The following is a 17,363-nucleotide window of genomic DNA, read 5'->3' on the forward strand; positions in this document are numbered from 1 at the left end:
AAAACGCCTACTAGTGACAAACAGAATTAATACTTCAGAATGGAATTTAAATCAGCCATCTGAACGGGAGACTCCTAGATCCTGTTGCTATTTCTTGAATGCTTTTATAGGGTGTCGATTTTTTCCCACCCTGCCCTTTTCCTTTATTGAATTTTCATACAATGAGTTTGCTATGACCATCACCGGATGTAAGAACAACAACAAAAAGTTACAGCTGGATCCTGTATTGGCTTCAGCTGCAGCTAAGTCAATTTCTTTTTTTAAAGCCTGCAAGAAAGCACTGAGGGAGAGAAGAAAGACAGGCTCGTTCCCCAGAGTCTAAGTTTGCTCTAGACCAAGGATATAACGGCAAAGCACCTCTTTTGTATATTACATTAACAGTCTGTCTAAATCTCCAATCCTTTTGTTCATTTCATTATAAAGCCCTGGCCAGATATTCAAATAAAATCTTTACCGTGAGCCAGGTGCAGTGGTGCTCACTGTAATCCCAGCACTCAGAGGCAGAGGCAGAGGGACAGCTGTGAATTCAAGGCCAGCCTGGTCTACAAAGTGAGTCTACACGGCTATACTGAGAAACCCCTCTTGAAAAGAAAAAGAAGAAGAAGAAGAAAAAAAAAGGTCGGGTGGTACACATCTTTAATCGCCGCACTCAGTAGGCAGAGGCAGGTGGATCTTTGTGAGTTCAAGGCCAGCCTGGTCTACAAAGTGAGCCCAGGACAACCAAGACTACATAGAGAAACCCTGTCTTTACTGTGTTAAGCCAGACAAGTAATCACTGTCATATGGGTGTGGGTCTAGCAAACCACTGCACACTGGTTCCAAGCTCACCCACACACACAAGCCACTGACATCTGGGCCTTGTAGTCACTTCTTTTGGTCATCTACTTGGGCCACGTTTACCAGAAAAACACGAGAAACAAATACAACTTTGACCTTGAATTAATAAGATGACTTTAACATACTGGCAATAAAAGTGGCATTAAAGAAGAAATTAACACACATCTTTCTTGTTCATATGCATGATCTAGTCTGTAGTATGCAAAGAATATCAGGCTATAGTCATCTAAAAAAAAGTGGGAAAACTGAAAGAGACTGACTATATGATGTAAATCGTAATTAGAAAAATAAGGTGAGGCTGGGGAGATGGCTCAGCAGGTAAGAGCACTGGCTCACGCTTCCAGAGGACTAGAGTCCCAGCACCCACATGGCAACTCACAACCCTCTCTAGTTCCAGTCCCAAGGGGTCTTCTGGCCTCTGCGGGGACCAGGTACACACATGATACATAGAGGAACATGGAAGCACAACACTCACACACATAAAATGAATAAATAATGCCTAAAAAGAAAAATTATTTGAAAGATGCCTTGAGAATCATCAGGGAAAACTGAATTTGGACTGTATGTAAAATACTATGGAATTCCTCCACCCACCACACCCTATCCCCGTGTGTGTGTGTGTGTGTGTGTGTGTGTGTGTGTGTGTGTGTGTGTGTCTGTATGTATGTATGTCTGTCTCCCTGCCCAGACTGGCCTAAAACTTACTAGAGAAGCCCAAGCAGCTTGCTGCTCTAGCCTCCCAAGTGCTGAGATCACCAGTGTGAACCCCATGTCCGTCAGGAATTGCTATTACTCCTTATGTGGACCTATGTTGTCATGGCTGTGGTTCTACAGAAGGGCGCCCACGGCAAACCACTACTAAAGTATTTAAGGACAAAATGGAATGATACTTGTAAGTTATTTTCATATACTTCCTACACACATACACACACACACACACACACACACACACACACACACACACACACACCATTTAAATTATATGGAGGAACAAACTGAACAAAACTTTAGCAATTCATGAATCCATAGTTACTAAAGTGAAGAAAACATAAAATGCAATTTGACTGAACTGCCAATTCTGAACTTAACTGCTCACTGGAAAATGTACAGGACTATTTATTGTCTCATTCTTCAAAAATGTATGTTTGAATACTTTCAAAATATAAAGTTTTGAGAAAAAAACTACACTAATTATATTGCCAATCACAACTTTTTCCTGCACCCTCCAAAACAGAAGCCACTCCAACTCTGCTTGACCCCTGAATTGGGGCAGGCAAGGAGGTCGATACACCGAGGGCTACACTCCTAGCCAGACTAAATTCCTTTCTACTGTAGCAAAAACCTTTATAGGTAAATCAGGAAAGTCAAATAAATACAAGTTTTTGATGTGGAACTTGTGAAAATACTTCTAAAGTAGATGGTCTCCACCCGTCTTCAGATGCAAGACCAAAATAACCCACAATAACTGCCGGGAAGACCAGCGAGTCCAGCTGCCCTCCACTGTGAAGGAGAGAGGTGATGGGAAGGTTAACAGACGTAAGGCCTAACTAAATGCCAAAGCATTAATAGCAGCAGAATCCCCGGGGAAATAGCTTATGTTCTTTCCAGATTTAAAAAGAAAAATTAGTCCTGTTCTGCATGTCCAGCCACATTACTAGGCATTTTATGAATCACAACTTCTACCCGGCAGCCAAATGAGGGTGGAACACATATGTCCTCCTTCAGACTCGGCTGCTCTAAGTGCTGTCATCAGGAGTGAAGGCCAGGGGACAAGGTCTGAGGAGTAAGAGACAGAGAACGCAAAGGGGGGGGGGGGGGGGGAACAACGCAAATAAATACCCACTTGACTACTACAGAGTCTAGCTCCTGTGTTAGATGAAAAAAAAAAAGCCTAAGGTTCAGCCAGGGCAATACGGCAAGAGCCAGTCTTTTAAAAAGCAGAAAGCAAAGAATTGTGTTACTTTGAGAATCACAGATAGCCTACAAGTCCTGAGAAAACGCAGTGTTTTAGGTTTGTCCCATGTGAAGAGTCTTTCTATATGGCAATGAAAGACATCATTTTCTTCTCAAAATCATTCATGCTCTCAAAAATGCAGTATGTATTGAATTAAAGTCTGCAATCACTCAGCCTCCCACATTTGGGATATACAGCCTTGTCATGTGAACAGGCCAAACATTTAAAAGATGCTAAAAACCCTCTATTTTCCCATACTCTAACACAAACAAAAATGAATTCATTTGTCTGATCTTTTCTCAAAAAAAAAAAAAACTTAATCTAATTAGTGAAACTTGGCAAAGGGCATTCTTGATCATTTTATTTCCTCTCTGCCAAGAACTCAAAGGGAGTCCTGTCTTCTAATAGAATGTTAAGTTGTCAGTGCCCGCACCACTATTCCTTACCTCTAAAAAATATTTATGTTTGAAAGAACTGTAATCGTAAAAGTCTGCCAGATACAACTACGATATATCCTAAGCATATGAAAAGATAATTTTGTTTATACATTTTATATAGAACAAAGTGCTAATCTCAAAAAGGAAATATAACCTACCTCAGTTCTTTAGAAAACAAATATATATGATTAATTGAATACTTACCGAAAAGGAAAACGCTTTTCTCTCCACACTCTACAGCAATGTGATCCTTGCTCAGTGAGAGAGAAGGAAATATACTGCTGCCTCACAGCCTCAGGCCAGTCACCTCTGGCTCTAGGAGACAACACCTCTTCCTGGCCCTTCTAATACGGAGTTTATTGCCCTATGTGACAGGAAGTATAGAGACAGTGATGCTACAAGGGAGATTAAGTCAGCAAAGTTGACCATAAGAGTGTGGGCTTAGACTCAACGGGCACAAAAGACACTATGCCTGTCAGTTGGCTAGCATCAAGGCTCGATACAGTCCAGTGTAAGATAACGACCATATCCTCCAGTAGGTATTTAAGGTGGGAAAGCCTCCCCCCTCAAGAAACCCATCTACAAACAGCCCTTCATGCTGGCCCTCGTCCCTGGGACTGGTGATCAGGAAAGGGGGTTAGCCACACTATCAGACTCTCTGTGGTGATGAGGACCCTGTTCCCCGTAGGGAGAGATCTTCTGTGCTCCACAGTAACAGGGAGCAGAGGAGCGAACAGGCTGGTCAACCCTCCTCTCAGGCCCCCACCCCACCAAAAACACGCACACACCACATACATAGGTCCCATTTTTATGGTTTCAAATCACAGAGCATTGTTTAGGTATTGCTTTATAGAAAAGAAAAAAATACTTAATTCCATCAGCCACCCTATTATTTAAATCAACTCTAGAAATAGCTAAATAGTTACTGTTTTAATGAACCCTCATATTATCAAATTGTGGTTTTTAAAGAACCTCCAGAATGTGAAATGATAAATGCAACCCAGATGTTCACTAAAAAAAAGAAAGAAAACAAGACTGTTTTTACTTCATAGCAACCAAATAGGTCAACCCATTTCCTCCTTCCGAGAATCCTCAGGGGACCGCAAGCGCCACTCCAGAGCATGTGTTTCATATGCATCTGTCCACAGAAATAGGAAATGCCGCTGTCCAAAGTAAACGGGGAATATTATATGTTCCCATGAAAGTGAGCTAGAAACTGCAGTAAGACTTTTCTCCATGTTGCCAAACAGCTGGATGAAGACAGGAGGAAAGGTAATCAGTAATTACCTTTCAGTCATCATCAAAATGCTTAATTTTAGATTAAATTGCTGGTTTTATTTATCAATTACAAGAGTAAGGTTGTCGCCGGGCGTGGTGGCGCACGCCTTTAATCCCAGCACTTGGGAGGCAGAGGCAGGTGGATCGCTGTGAGTTCAAGGCCAGCCTGGACTACAAAATGAGTCCAGAACAGTCAAGGCTACACAGAGAAACCCTGTCTCGGAAAACCAAAAAAAAAAAAAAAAAAAGAGTAAGGTTGTCAAAAGGGGGGAAAAAAGAGCCCAGCCACTGACAAGAGCATACAGCAGGAACTTCACGTCCCCTGTTTGAACAGTGCTCGGTGACTTACTAGAACTGAGCAGCTAAGAAAGTCAATTTGCTCTGTGAAAGTAAATTACAGAACCATCTTGACCAACAGAGTTGACTGGAGTGAGCCTCTCCTAATATTTACATAAGGCCGAAAGACATTTATCCGAACTAAAAAGCTGTCTCTGAGCAATGTATGCAACATTTCTAAAGCCCAGAGTCTATCCTATAGTGTTGTTTGAGTGTCAGACATGAGCTATAAAGTTTATGAGCACAGTTAATTTCAAAAGTCAGATGGAGACAAGAGTTATTTTCCATGCTTACTAAAATCATTTACTGTTTTCCCAAAAGGTCAAAATACTTTATGTATCTTCAGCAGATTTTAGGGTAAGTTGATAAAGTCTACTTTAATTTTTTTTTTAACTTTAAAGAGCTGGAGAGATGGCTCACCAATTAAGTACACTTACTGCTTTTGCAAACAATCAACGTTCAATTCTCACTATCTATTGGTGGTTCACAATTGCCTTGTAACTCTAGCTCTAGATAGCTAACACCCTCCCTTGGCCTATGTCAAAACACACACACACACACACACACACACAGAGAGAGAGAGAGAGAGAGAGAGAGAGAGAGAGAGAGAGAGAGAGAGAGAGAGAGAGAGATTTAAATAATAAAAAGCAAAAATACTAGTTTCAGATATACACATTAACAACACATAAGACACATCTAATTACATGTAATCAGAATTCCAGGAGAAGGAATCAATGAAGAGACAATGGCCAAGAATTCTGCACATCTTCTTTAAGATCAAGCCTTGCCATGGCCCTACCAAAAAGGAAAACAGCACAGCAACTTATCTCAAGCAGGACAGATTAGAGGAAAACTAACTCTGGGCCCAGCACAGCTGAAAGACAAACAAGAAAACATCCAGAGGTGAGTTGGAAAATGAGACGTACATGCTTCAAAGGAGCAGTAAGTCTCAGCTGACCTCCAGACAGAAACACTCAGCCTGTAGTAATGGCTGCAGTGGTCCCTTCCCAGCACCTTGGGAGTGAACTTGGTAACCTACAATGTACACTCTGTAAAACAGCCTTTGAAGGTGGAGAAGGCAAAGACATTTTTTGATGAAACCAACACAGTAACCCTCTCTTCTGCTCTCTAAACCACAAACATAGGCTAAAAACCCAGTCATCTTCAAATCTGAGGTTCCTGCACTGCTAAACCCTCCAAGTTGACAGTGCGTCTATTTAAGCCTTCAAACGGGTTTCACTGCGAGAGAAGCAACAAGAGTCACAGCTATGGGGCTGGAGAGACGGCTCAGGCTCAGAGGTCGGGAGCACAAGCTGCTCTCCCAGAGGTCCTGAGTCCAGTTCCCAGCAACCACACAGAGGCTCACAACCATCTGTAATGAAGCCGATGCCCTCTTCTGGTGTGCAGACATCCATCCAGACAAAACACCCATATAATTACAAAGAAAATAAAAAGGTACAGCAATGTATCTTACTCCTGAAACAGGTAGACAGTTAAGAGCCAAATGGATTAAAATGCTGAGGCTACTGGGAAATGGCACACACCAGCTCCTAAGGAGAAGGCAATCTGTTGGAAACCAGGAAAACGGAAAGCAGGCCCATAACCAGTGACTGTGATGCCAGCATAGACCCAGAAACAACAAGCCCAGAAAGCCTCACACATTTATGAAAGGACACTAGCTTGCTGAGCTCATCTTAGTGCTGTCTGTAACCACATCAATAGAAAACTAACATGTCAGAGTTCAACACAGGACAAACACAGAACATGAGAAAAATTAAGAGAAACAAACAAGAGCCGGGTTCAGTGGCACACCCTTGTAATCCCAGCACTCAGGAGGCAGAAACAGGCAGATCTCTGTGAGTTCGAGGCCAGTCTGGTCTACAAAGTGAGTCCAGGACAGCCAGGGCTACAAAGAGAGACCCTGTCTCAAAAAGAAAGGAAAAACAAGCAAGAGTCTGTACACCATTATGTGGGGCATCATATATTTACATGCAAGCTGCCAAACATCCATATAGTTGGCACTAATTTTATCATTAGAAAGGAGATGTACATAAATACACACCTATGTCAAAGCACAAAAGACATACCACAAGGCCCCATAGGAAATTTTAATGGCTGCCTTTAACCAACAGAAAAGGACAGAGAATAGGACCAGAGTGCTTGCTACACAACTGTAACCACAATTATCTTAAAAGTGTTTACTAAGAACTGGGAGATAGCTTGGAGTTGAAGTGCCTGCTGCACAAGACTGGGGATCCTCAGTTGAGATCCTAGGAACCCACACAAAAGCTGGGCTGGATGCTGCATATCAGCAGGCCTAGAGCTGGGGAGTCAGAGACAGGCAAATCTCATAGCCAACTGGTGAGCCTGGGTTCAGTGAATAAATTTCTCATAAGATAAGGTGAGGGGCTGGAGAGGTAGCTCAGCCATTAAAAGCACTGGCTGCTCTTCCAGAAGACCTGGGTTCAATTCCCAACATTCACATGGTGGCTCATAACCACCTCTAACCCCAGCCCCAGGAGACATAGCGCTCTCTACTGGCCTGTGTGGGCACTGCATGTATATGGTACACAGATCCGCATTCAAGCAAACACAAACATGAAATTAAAAAAAAAAAATGTTTAGGGGCTGGAGAGATGGCTTAGAGCTTAAGAGAACTGGCTGTTCTTCCAGAGGACCCGGGTTCAATTCCCACCACCCACACAACAGCTCACAACTGTCTGTTACTCCAGTTCCAGAGGATCCAACACCCTCACACAGACATATATGCAAGTGAAACACCAATGCATATAAATAAGTAAATAAATAAATAGGCAATCGATTTTTAAAAAGATTGTTTATAAAACAGAAAAGATAAATATTTTTAAAAGATAAAGTAGAGGGCTGGAGAGATAGCTCGGAGGATAAGAGCACTGCCTATTCTTCCAGAGGTCCTGAGTTCAACTCCCAGCAATCACATGGTGGTTCACAACCATCTATAATGAGATCTGGTTTCCTCTGGTGTGCAGGTTACATGCAGGCAGAACACTGAATACATAATAAATAAATATTTTTTTAAAAAGATAAGTTAGAGAGCCCTTATATAGCTCTTTCTTTTTTAAAATGTGGGTCTGTCTATACGTATGTCTGTGGGAAACACCAAACATCAGCCTCTGGCCACTACATACAAAGACATGCATATGCACATATAAACCACAAAATCAATGAATCAATGAATAATTTTGCTAAGGACATCATGTACACAAATATACAGAGCTGTATTTTAGATATTAAAGGCATAGCAGCAAATAGTATTTCTTCTTCCGTACAACCTATATTGTTTGTTTATTCATTTATTCATTTTTAAAACAGGATCTCTGTATTGTTCCAATTTTAGTATACGTGCTGCTGAAGCAAGCACAAGACAGGATCTCAGTAGACTGCTTTCAAACTCACAGAGACCCTCCTGTCTTAACTCGTAAACGCTCAGATTAAAGGCATATGCCAACATGCCTGGTTAGAACTTATATTGTATGAGACAAGAAGTAGAGTACAAACAAACGACACAAAAGGCAAGAGGTGACAAGTACTAAGAGAAATGGAACTAAAAAAAGGAAAAAGTAGTCCAAGAAAAGGGAAAGACTGACACTGGGGCGGTGTTCTGAGCAGGCTTCCTGACGGAGATCTCTATGGCGAGGGGATAGTGCAGTCACAGAATCCTGAATGCAATCAGGAAGGTACCAGGTGCAGCTGGGGGAAAGGCCTTGGGGCAGCTAAAACAAAGGTCCTGAGGCAGAGAGTGAAATGAGAAGGCAGTGGGAGGATGGTGAGACAGCAGGGCCCGGGGAGATGGACAGCAGCTGGGAGCACTGGCTGCTCTTGGAGAAGACCTGGGTTCTGCTCCCAGCACCCATGTCAGGACGCTCACAACCACCTACACCTCCACTTTCAAGGGACCTCACACTCTCTTCTGACCTCTACAGATACACAGCCAGCCAGCCACACATATATACATGTAAGTTTAAAAAGAAACAAACTTTTTAAAAAGAGATGGCCCATACAGGGACAGGATATGGTGGGAAATGCCTTTAATCCCAGCAGTTGGGAGGCGGAAGCAGGCAGATCTCTGTGAGTTCCAAGACAGCTAGGGATAGACAGTGAGAACTTGTAAAAAAAAAAAAAAAACCAAAACTACAAAAGAGAACAAATGGGCTTTTAATTTAGTATATATTAAAGTACATAAATTAGTGTATGTATATGTTTATTTTAAAGGATTGTTAAAAGGGAGAGGAGGGAGCCAAGCGTTACAGCACACATCTTCAGTCCCAGCACTCTGGAGGCAGAGCAGGTGGATCTCTGTGAGTTTGAGGCCAGCCTGGTCTACAAAGGAAGTCCAGTACAGCCAAGGCTACACAGAGAAACTCTGTCTGGAGTGGGAGTGGGGGGAGGGGGCACAAGAGGAAGATATCTGACAGACTGCATGTGGCCCACAAAGCCTACAGGGCATCCTTTCTGAACCTGAACCTTTGACAGAGCTTGTAGCCCTGTGGAGGATGTGGGCCACCGCAAGGTCTGAGGGCAGGAGTCCCATTAAGACGAGGGGAGGGCAGGGCCGACTGTGAATGGTGGACCGTACTCGGCTGTAGCATAAACAAGGACGAGGAGGAGCTGGGTGGGGGAGGGTGCTCCAAGGCTAAGGCAGAGACGCGAAAGACAGCACGCGGTGTTTGGCTGGAGCAAGGAGAAGGATGACGCTGCTGAATCCTGAGATAGGGACCCGTTCTGCTGTATACTGAGATGGAGGGACTTACCTGAAATAACACTAAGGTCATACCACTACTGTCAACAGCTGTTACACTAACCCTGAGCAACGAGGGCAGTACATATAATGCTTGCTGGATGGTCTGTCCGTTTTCAGTCAGTCTCACCGTATAAACCAGCTGGCCCGGAACTCACAGATCCGCCTGCCTCAGCCTCCAGAGCACCACCACGCCGGTAGTTTTCATAGAGACAAGTCACATATGTCTTTCACTCCCTTTTACCACTGTGCCCCCAATCCAGCCAGTTACTCTAACTCACCTGGACCATCACAACTTCCTCTTTGTTGTCTCCACGCCGTCCAACCCACTCTTCACAAGGGACCCGGGAATACCTTCTTACAAAGGCAGGGTGGGCAAGGGTTGAGAGCATACACACAGCCCTGGCGGTTGTGAGGCACCCCTTTAATCCCAGCACCCAGGAGGCAGAGGCAGGAGAATCTCTGTGAGTTCCAGGACAGCCTAGTCTACAAAGGAAGTTCCAGGATAGCCCTAGCTACACAGAAAAACCCTGTCTCAAAAAAAAAGTGGGGGACGAGGCTGGAGAGATGGCTCAGGGGTTAAGAGCACTGTCTGCTCTTCCAGAGGTCCTGAGTTCAATTCCCAGCAACCACATGGTGGCTCACAACCATCTGTCATGAGATCTGGTGTCCTCTTCTGGTGTGCAGGCACACATGCAGGCAGAACACTGTATGTGTAATAAACATATCTTTTAAAAATATATAGATTCAAACAAGAGCATAGATAAAAGTAAGCCGTGGCTCCACTTATCAGCTGTGAAATTTGAAGCACACTACTTTGCTTCCTTTCTCCCCCCACTGTTCTATCTGTAGCTGGTAATGCTGGGCAGAGTGACTAAATGAAGACACAAAGCACAGGAGACAGGACCTGACAGGGGACTGCACAGACATTAGATAAAACTACTGAAACGTAAATGTAATGTTGTCCTGGTTGAAATGGGCTTCCTACACTGTGAGTAAAATCTGTTGCCTGTTGCTCCAAGCCACACACTGGGCTCTGCGTGGGTCACTAGCCCCACAGGCTGCACCTGAAGGAGTCCTTCCTCCAAGAGGCTGTCCTGGCCGGCCCAGGGCTTCCTTCCACCTCCTGCACCACGTCCATGCCCCACCTCCAACACCCTCCCCGTCACCTCTTGATCTCTTTCAACACATTTAGAATGATTTTCAATTCTCTTAGAAATCTGTTTACCTTTTAAACCTGTCTGCCATGCCAACAACCGTTAAGTTCCATGAACACAGGAAATTCACCAGCCTTACTCATGATGGCATCACAGGGACTGCCTCTTGAGAGGGCTGTATCCGCGCGCTGCTGGAGCGCGCTCAGTGCATATGCTAAACTCGCCTTCCCACCCATTTCTTAAGCTTCTCAAATGCAGAGCAGCTATAGTTTCCTACAAATACAAGGAATGCATGCAGGGGGCCCCCTGGACTATACCTAATATTTTATCTTATGTAAATTCCCTCAGCAAAGGAAATTTTGAGATATTAATCTGTTTGTAAAAGGGGTTGTTTTCCTTCCTCTTCTAGGGATAGTGTGTTTTTGTTGTTGTTTTGGTTTTGGCATGGCTTTTGTTTTGAGGGTGTTTTGTTTTGTTTGTTTTTGAAACAGGGTCTCTCTATATAGCCTGACTGTCCTGGAATTTACTATCTAGAAAAAGCTGACCTCAAGCTCACAGAACTCCACCTGCCTCTGCTTTATGAACTGGGATTAAAGGCCTCCACCACACCCAGCTTTGTAGAGTTTTTTTTATGTTGTTGCTGTTTGTTTTGAATAGGTTTTATTCTGTAGCCTACACTGTCCTTAGAACCCACTATATAGTTCAGGCTGGACTTAAAGCTTACTTCAAGCTCCCTGCCTCAGCCTTCAAGTGCAGGGATTACAGGCATCTACTGTGCCAAACAAAAAAAGAGTGCTTTCTGACAGCACAGCATATTTCCCCCTGAAACTTGTTTTCTAATTTTAGCAAGGTGAAGACAGGCTTATTTCAACTTTAGCCAATTTCAAGAAATAAAAGGCAGAAAATAAAACATTTCCTCCCGCACTTCAATTCGTCAGCCTCTCTGAACAGGTGATCATTGTTCTTAGTTCCTTGTTTAACCTTCCTGAAAAAAAATGTTCATTCCTATACAAGCACTTCCTTAAAAAAGAAAAAGAAAAACTAGCCAACAATGCATTATTTTCCTCCCTTGCCTTTGTAACTTAACAAAACATCATGGAGGTCTTTCTGTATCAACTCATTGCCTTTTCCCTCAACTTTGTAACTTCAGTCACAGTCACACACACCCCACACACTAGAGTTTATTCTCCCAGGTCTGCTGATGGGAGATTCATGGCAACGAATAATCTTTTGTCTTTATTGCCTCACACAAGTACAAATGTATCCCCACGCTAAGTTCTTAGAACGGCACTGCTGGGTCTACAGATACAGATGTATAGTGTGATCTTAAAAGCTATTGCCTGGTGCTCCCAGAGACATCAGGGTCTAAACAGGGAAACAGCCATCTCTTTAAGGCTCTGAAGTAGAGGGAAACTGGCCTAGGGAATTGGTTACACATGTGACAGAAAAACAGGAAACAGTAAGACAACCCAGAGACCAGCAGGAGCCACAAGCTCTCCCTTCTGTAGGAAGGCTGAAGGCTGAAGGCAGAAGGCACTTTCAGAGCCGGAGGGGGGTGGGGGTGGAGGGGGCTGGGAAGGACAGCCTCTAGAAAAGCCGAGGCTCTGTGGCAGGGGCAGGAGCCTAAAGCACAGCAGCTGCAGAGAAACTGCCTGAGGCAGAACAGTTAGCCGAGAACCTGATTTCTCCTTTCTTTCTGCCTCCCAACTCCCCCAAATGCTCCCACCGGCAAAATCCAGCTCTGAAAGACCACTCCCTGAGTCTGGGAAATGCACCTGCAGGAGGGAGTCCCTCCCCCAAGGGAAGGGTAAGCCAACAGGTCCCAGGGTACATTAAGCGTTCTTGAGAGCCGTGACTAATTCGCACTGCTGCCAGCAAAAGCTGAAACGGCCTCACCAGCACTGTTTTCAAACTTGAGGCTTGGCGCTTGTCTGACAGGTGAAAGGTGGGATCTCAGCCTAGCTTTACTTTCAGTATTTATTTTGATACCCTGAGCTTCAGAGCACTTGAACACAAACTGCACCCGCAGCCACATGACAGGAATGCAGGGGGTACAATTCCCGCCCACTACTTCATCTCTCCATTGGCACACTGGGAGACAGGGATCGGGTGATGGCAAGGAGCCAAGCTAGCCAGGAACTTTCTAAACTGGAAGCCTAGTTCAAGAACCATTCTAGAAAAATCTGAAAGGCACCCAACGCCAAAGGAAGCAAAAATACCTTAACTACACCCTGCACACATTACAAGGAACAATGTGTTCTTGTAATCTTGTACCCCCACTTGCTCCTCCTTGTAACCGCCTTCCAGCCTTTCATGCTCCATCCTTTCCTTATCTTGCATTGCAAGGAACAAATAGTTAAAGCCTGGACCAACAGTTCAATTATAAAAATGGCAAGTGGAATCAATTTCTGAAGTCCCTTTTACCTGACCAACACGCTAACAATAAAAAGATCTTTTAAATGGTCTTTGGCCCCTGCTATAACTACCATTGGAATAAATTTCACTTTTATCTTCTAGGCAAGCTGAAACAGAGTTGCAGATACAGATGAAATGTCCCTCCTATACTCTTAGTGATATGCCAAATAATGCCATGCTTTGTAATTGCCTGGCACCTGAAACAGTTTTATCAATGGGCTGATTTTTTAAATATTTTTTTAAAGAAAAGGAGCTTTTGAAAATGGAAATGGGATTACTACAAGGAACTGTATGTTAACTTCAAACCTCCATGGATCAAGCGCTATACAGAAGGCATCAAATCCATACAAGAACTATACAATGACCCACATTTCAAAATTGTGGAAAATTTTTACTTGGTTCAAAATTAAATACTTTAAGATTGCCAAAAGTATCTGGAGGTATTTTTTCACAATGTAAGAAGGATTTTTTGATAAGCTGAATCAATAAAAGTTAAAAAGTTCTTTTCTATCACCTAGCATGCTGTCTGGCATTTCAGTAGAAAAATCAATAAATCTCTCAGTTACTCAATGTTCCAGGAAGGTGAATTAAACAGCAGTATATGTTTAGCATATTTTATAAGCTGAGGTTTTTTTTCTAATTTGAAAATAATGCATGTATTCTTATTCAAAAAACCTGAAAAATATAAGAGAAAAATCCACAAAGATATCAGTGGTTACATTGTTTAGACCAGAATGTATAAAATAACTTCTTATTCTTGGTTACTTTTTAAAACTGAGTGTGTGTACCAGCCTGTTGCTGCTTGCCTTGGGAGGTCAGAAGACAACTTGTGGGCGTCAGATCTCTCCTTCACCACATGGCTCCTGAAGTCTGCCTGTCAGGCTGTCCTCACAGCAGGCCCCGTAATTACTTATTTTTAATGTCTGCTCTAAGTAATCTTACCTGCTGGGCACTACTCTCATTTTTTAACTTTTTACAATGGAATGCAGTGTCATTGACTGTAACATCTTTTTTAAATTATAAGAGTGTTTCTCTGGGATATAGTCCCAGAGGAGATTATTAATAGTCCAGAGATAGTTTTAAGCCCTTTTGATATTTAATATCCTCCTCTATTATAATTCTCGAATTATAATACACATTGGCTTCTAAGTTTTCCCCTCTGCATCTGCTTTTACCTTCAAACCTTTCCCATTTGTTGGCTCAGACTCTGAAGCACCTGCAGTGGCCAACCCAGACAGCTTCCTGGATTCCAATGTCAAATCGCCACTGTCTTGTCTTTTCTAACTACTGTGGTCAAACTGTGATGTAGGGAAAGGCCAGGCGTCCACAGAGACCTCGTCTCCAGGCCGGCAGCCGGTATGTAGGAGGGTTTGCAACTGGGCTCCTTCTTTTCACAAACAAAACACCCACTCGGTGCCACTGTGCTATCCCAGACATTTACTATGAGAACTGAACTTGGCAAATGCCACCAGGAGTGCCAACTTCCTACCAGCCCAGCTATCTCGTTTCCTTACAGAGGGGGAAAAAAAATCTGAGAAGCTCTGGAATTCTAGAAGGCACCTTGATTAACCACTTCACCAGGAAGCCTTCAATACTGCTGATTTTTACAGGCAGCTGCTCTAGCAGACTGTAATTAAGACTTTTTTTTCTCCCCCTAAACACTCCCTTATTACATGGGATTCTGATCACTCTGTCAGCAAAAAGGAAGATCGTTACTCAAAGTCCAGACTGCTTCAACTTGGGGGTGCTTGGTTAAAAAAATGATGGATACATAGCCCTTTGCTTTCTCAACCAACCACGCACTCCACAAACGGAGACCCTTATTGTTTTGGGAAACCAGATTCACAAGATGACACAACAGTAATTTGTATGCCATTGAGTAATTTACAACCAATTTGCAGCAGGATGGAACTCAAAGTCAGGCACAAGCTGCCTGAGCAACACTGAGAAGTGACGACCCAACAACTCTGCAAGGGTGTCTGCCACAAGCACCTGTCTTGGGAGTCTTACAGCTTTGCTGGCCGTGACTCCAGATTCCCACCCTCGGCTTTAAAGAGATCCTACCTGATCCCTTTAATTTCTTAATTATATTTTCCTTTTGGTGGTGATGGGGAATCAAACCCAGGGCTTCGAGTATGGTAGACAAGGATTCTATCATGAGCTACTAATACTCTTTATTTTTACACACACACACACACCTTCCCTATAGCAATTTTTTTTCCAATTTGATAAAAATGCGTGCTGAGACCTAGCCTCGAGTTGCCTGCCCCTCTTGTCGCTTAAGCCATTCCCAGAGAACACTTCTTATCTAAACACCAAAGATGTGGTGATCTCCCCGATGGATCAACCATCCCCCCCGCCCCCACCGCCATCCAAGACGTCCAAATTGAAAACTTTCCACTCCCCATCCACTAGCTCCCAAGCTCCAGACACCTGAGGAGAGCTGAAAAGGAGAAGGGGGCCCCCCGTCTGAAACAGCTGGACTTAGGAGGGCGTGGACGCCCTTGGCAATGAGACGCTGGGAAGGTCGGCCCCGCAACGTGCCCCCCCATCTCGGAAAGGCGACTAGGAGCTGCGCCGCGGAGACCCCGGCCTCGAACCTGCGACCCTCGACCACGCTGGGCGACGACCCCGCTGCCTCCGACACGTCCTCTCACCGGCGCAGCGAAACCCGGATCCCGGCCTCAGCCCGAGCACGTCCCCACGGTCACCGCCACCCCACCCACCCCACGCCTGGCCCCCACGCCTCAAGCCTGGGCTCTCAACAGCGCGACCCCCGGCCTCAGGGCCGCCCGGCGAGCCGGCCACACCTCCATCACTCACCGCTGCCGCCCTCACCACCACCGCCTTCGTCCATCTTGAGGTCACTCCCCGCCAGCCGGCGAGCCCGGAGCCGGCGGGAGCGACGAGGCTGAAAGCCAAGACTAGGAGAAGCGGCCGCGGGAAGAACCGAGGAGCTCCTCAGCGCGCGCGGCCCGGGTCGCGGCCGGGCCTCCACGGAGGGCCGGGCGGGGCCTCACTGCTCCGGCGCCGTCACGTGATGCAAACCACGCCCCTCTTGTCGGTGTGGGCGGGGCCTCGACGCGAGCGGTCCCGCCCTCCAGACCCCGCCCAGCCTTGCAGTAGCTGCGGTAGCTGCTAGCCGGGAGACTTGGACCCTGCAGCGCAGCTCCCTGCTTCGAGACTCCAGTCACCCACTCTAGAGCATCCTGGAGACGCAGCCCTGTCAATCAGGAACGCGGGGACGCCCCGCTCTGCAAAACCAGGTGGCTAGGGTTGCGACTCGCGCCTGCACGGAGAAGATCTCGAAGCCAGGCTTGATGATTGGCTCAACTGCACGCCCCCCTGTAAAGGTAGAAGTGATGAACTGACTCTATAAAGTTGTACTGTGACCTAACATGCGTGGCGGTCCACACATCACATACACAAAAGTTCTGCTGTCAAGTTCTTGCCGCTCTTGAAGAGGACCAGAGTTTGGTTCCCAGCACCCACACGAGGAGGCTCAGAACCCTTGTAACTCCAGCTCCAAAAAGGATCCACTACTTCTGGCTTCCAAGGGCACCTGCACTCACATGCACATATCCACACAGACATACACCTGATTTTTTTTAATTAAATTTTTTTAAAGAATAAAGAGCTGGAGAGACCGCTTGGCTCAGAGATCGAGAGCACTGGCTGATTTCCAGAGCACCTGGGCGTGACTCGTAGCTCCTATATGGTCACACACGACGGTCCTTAACTCCACTTCTAGCGTCTCTGGCACATTCTAGCCCCCACAGGCACAAGGCGTGCTTGTGGTACACATATATACATGCGGGCAAAACACATGAAATAAAGTAAAAACATTTTTGAGACAGGGTTTCTCTGCCCAGACTGGCCTCCAACAGAGAGATCCTCCTGCCTCTGCCTCCCTAATGATGGAATTAAAAGGATGAGCCACAATGCCCAGATAAACAAATCTTTCTTTTAAAGTGCTTATTTAAAACAAAGATTTTTGGGGGGCCGGGCTTGGTGGCGCACGCCTTTAATCCCAGCACTCGGGAGGCAGAGGCAGGAGGATCTCTGTGAGTTCGAGGCCAGCCTGGTCTACAAAGAGAGTCTAGGATAGCCAAGGCAACAAAGATAAAACCTGTCTCGGAAAAAAAAAATTTATGGGGGAAGGGGCGAGGGAG

General features: G+C 45.1%; 1 protein-coding gene across 1 annotated transcript in view; it reads right to left on the reverse strand.

Annotated features, from left to right (window-relative positions):
* CYTH3 (cytohesin 3) overlaps positions 1-16,213 on the reverse strand; it is a 96,976-nt gene extending 80,763 nt beyond the window's left edge. Inside the window, exon 1 of the mRNA XM_084763447.1 lies at positions 16,015-16,213. Coding sequence (XP_084619573.1) covers positions 16,015-16,048 — 34 coding nt within the window. The 5' untranslated portion in view covers positions 16,049-16,213. The remainder of the gene's footprint in view (positions 1-16,014) is intronic.
* Between the last annotated feature and the right edge of the window lie 1,150 nt (positions 16,214-17,363).

This window comes from Acomys minous, assembly GCF_964271855.1.
Source record: "Acomys minous genome assembly, chromosome: 16".
Classification (NCBI taxonomy): Eukaryota; Metazoa; Chordata; class Mammalia; order Rodentia; family Muridae; genus Acomys; species Acomys minous.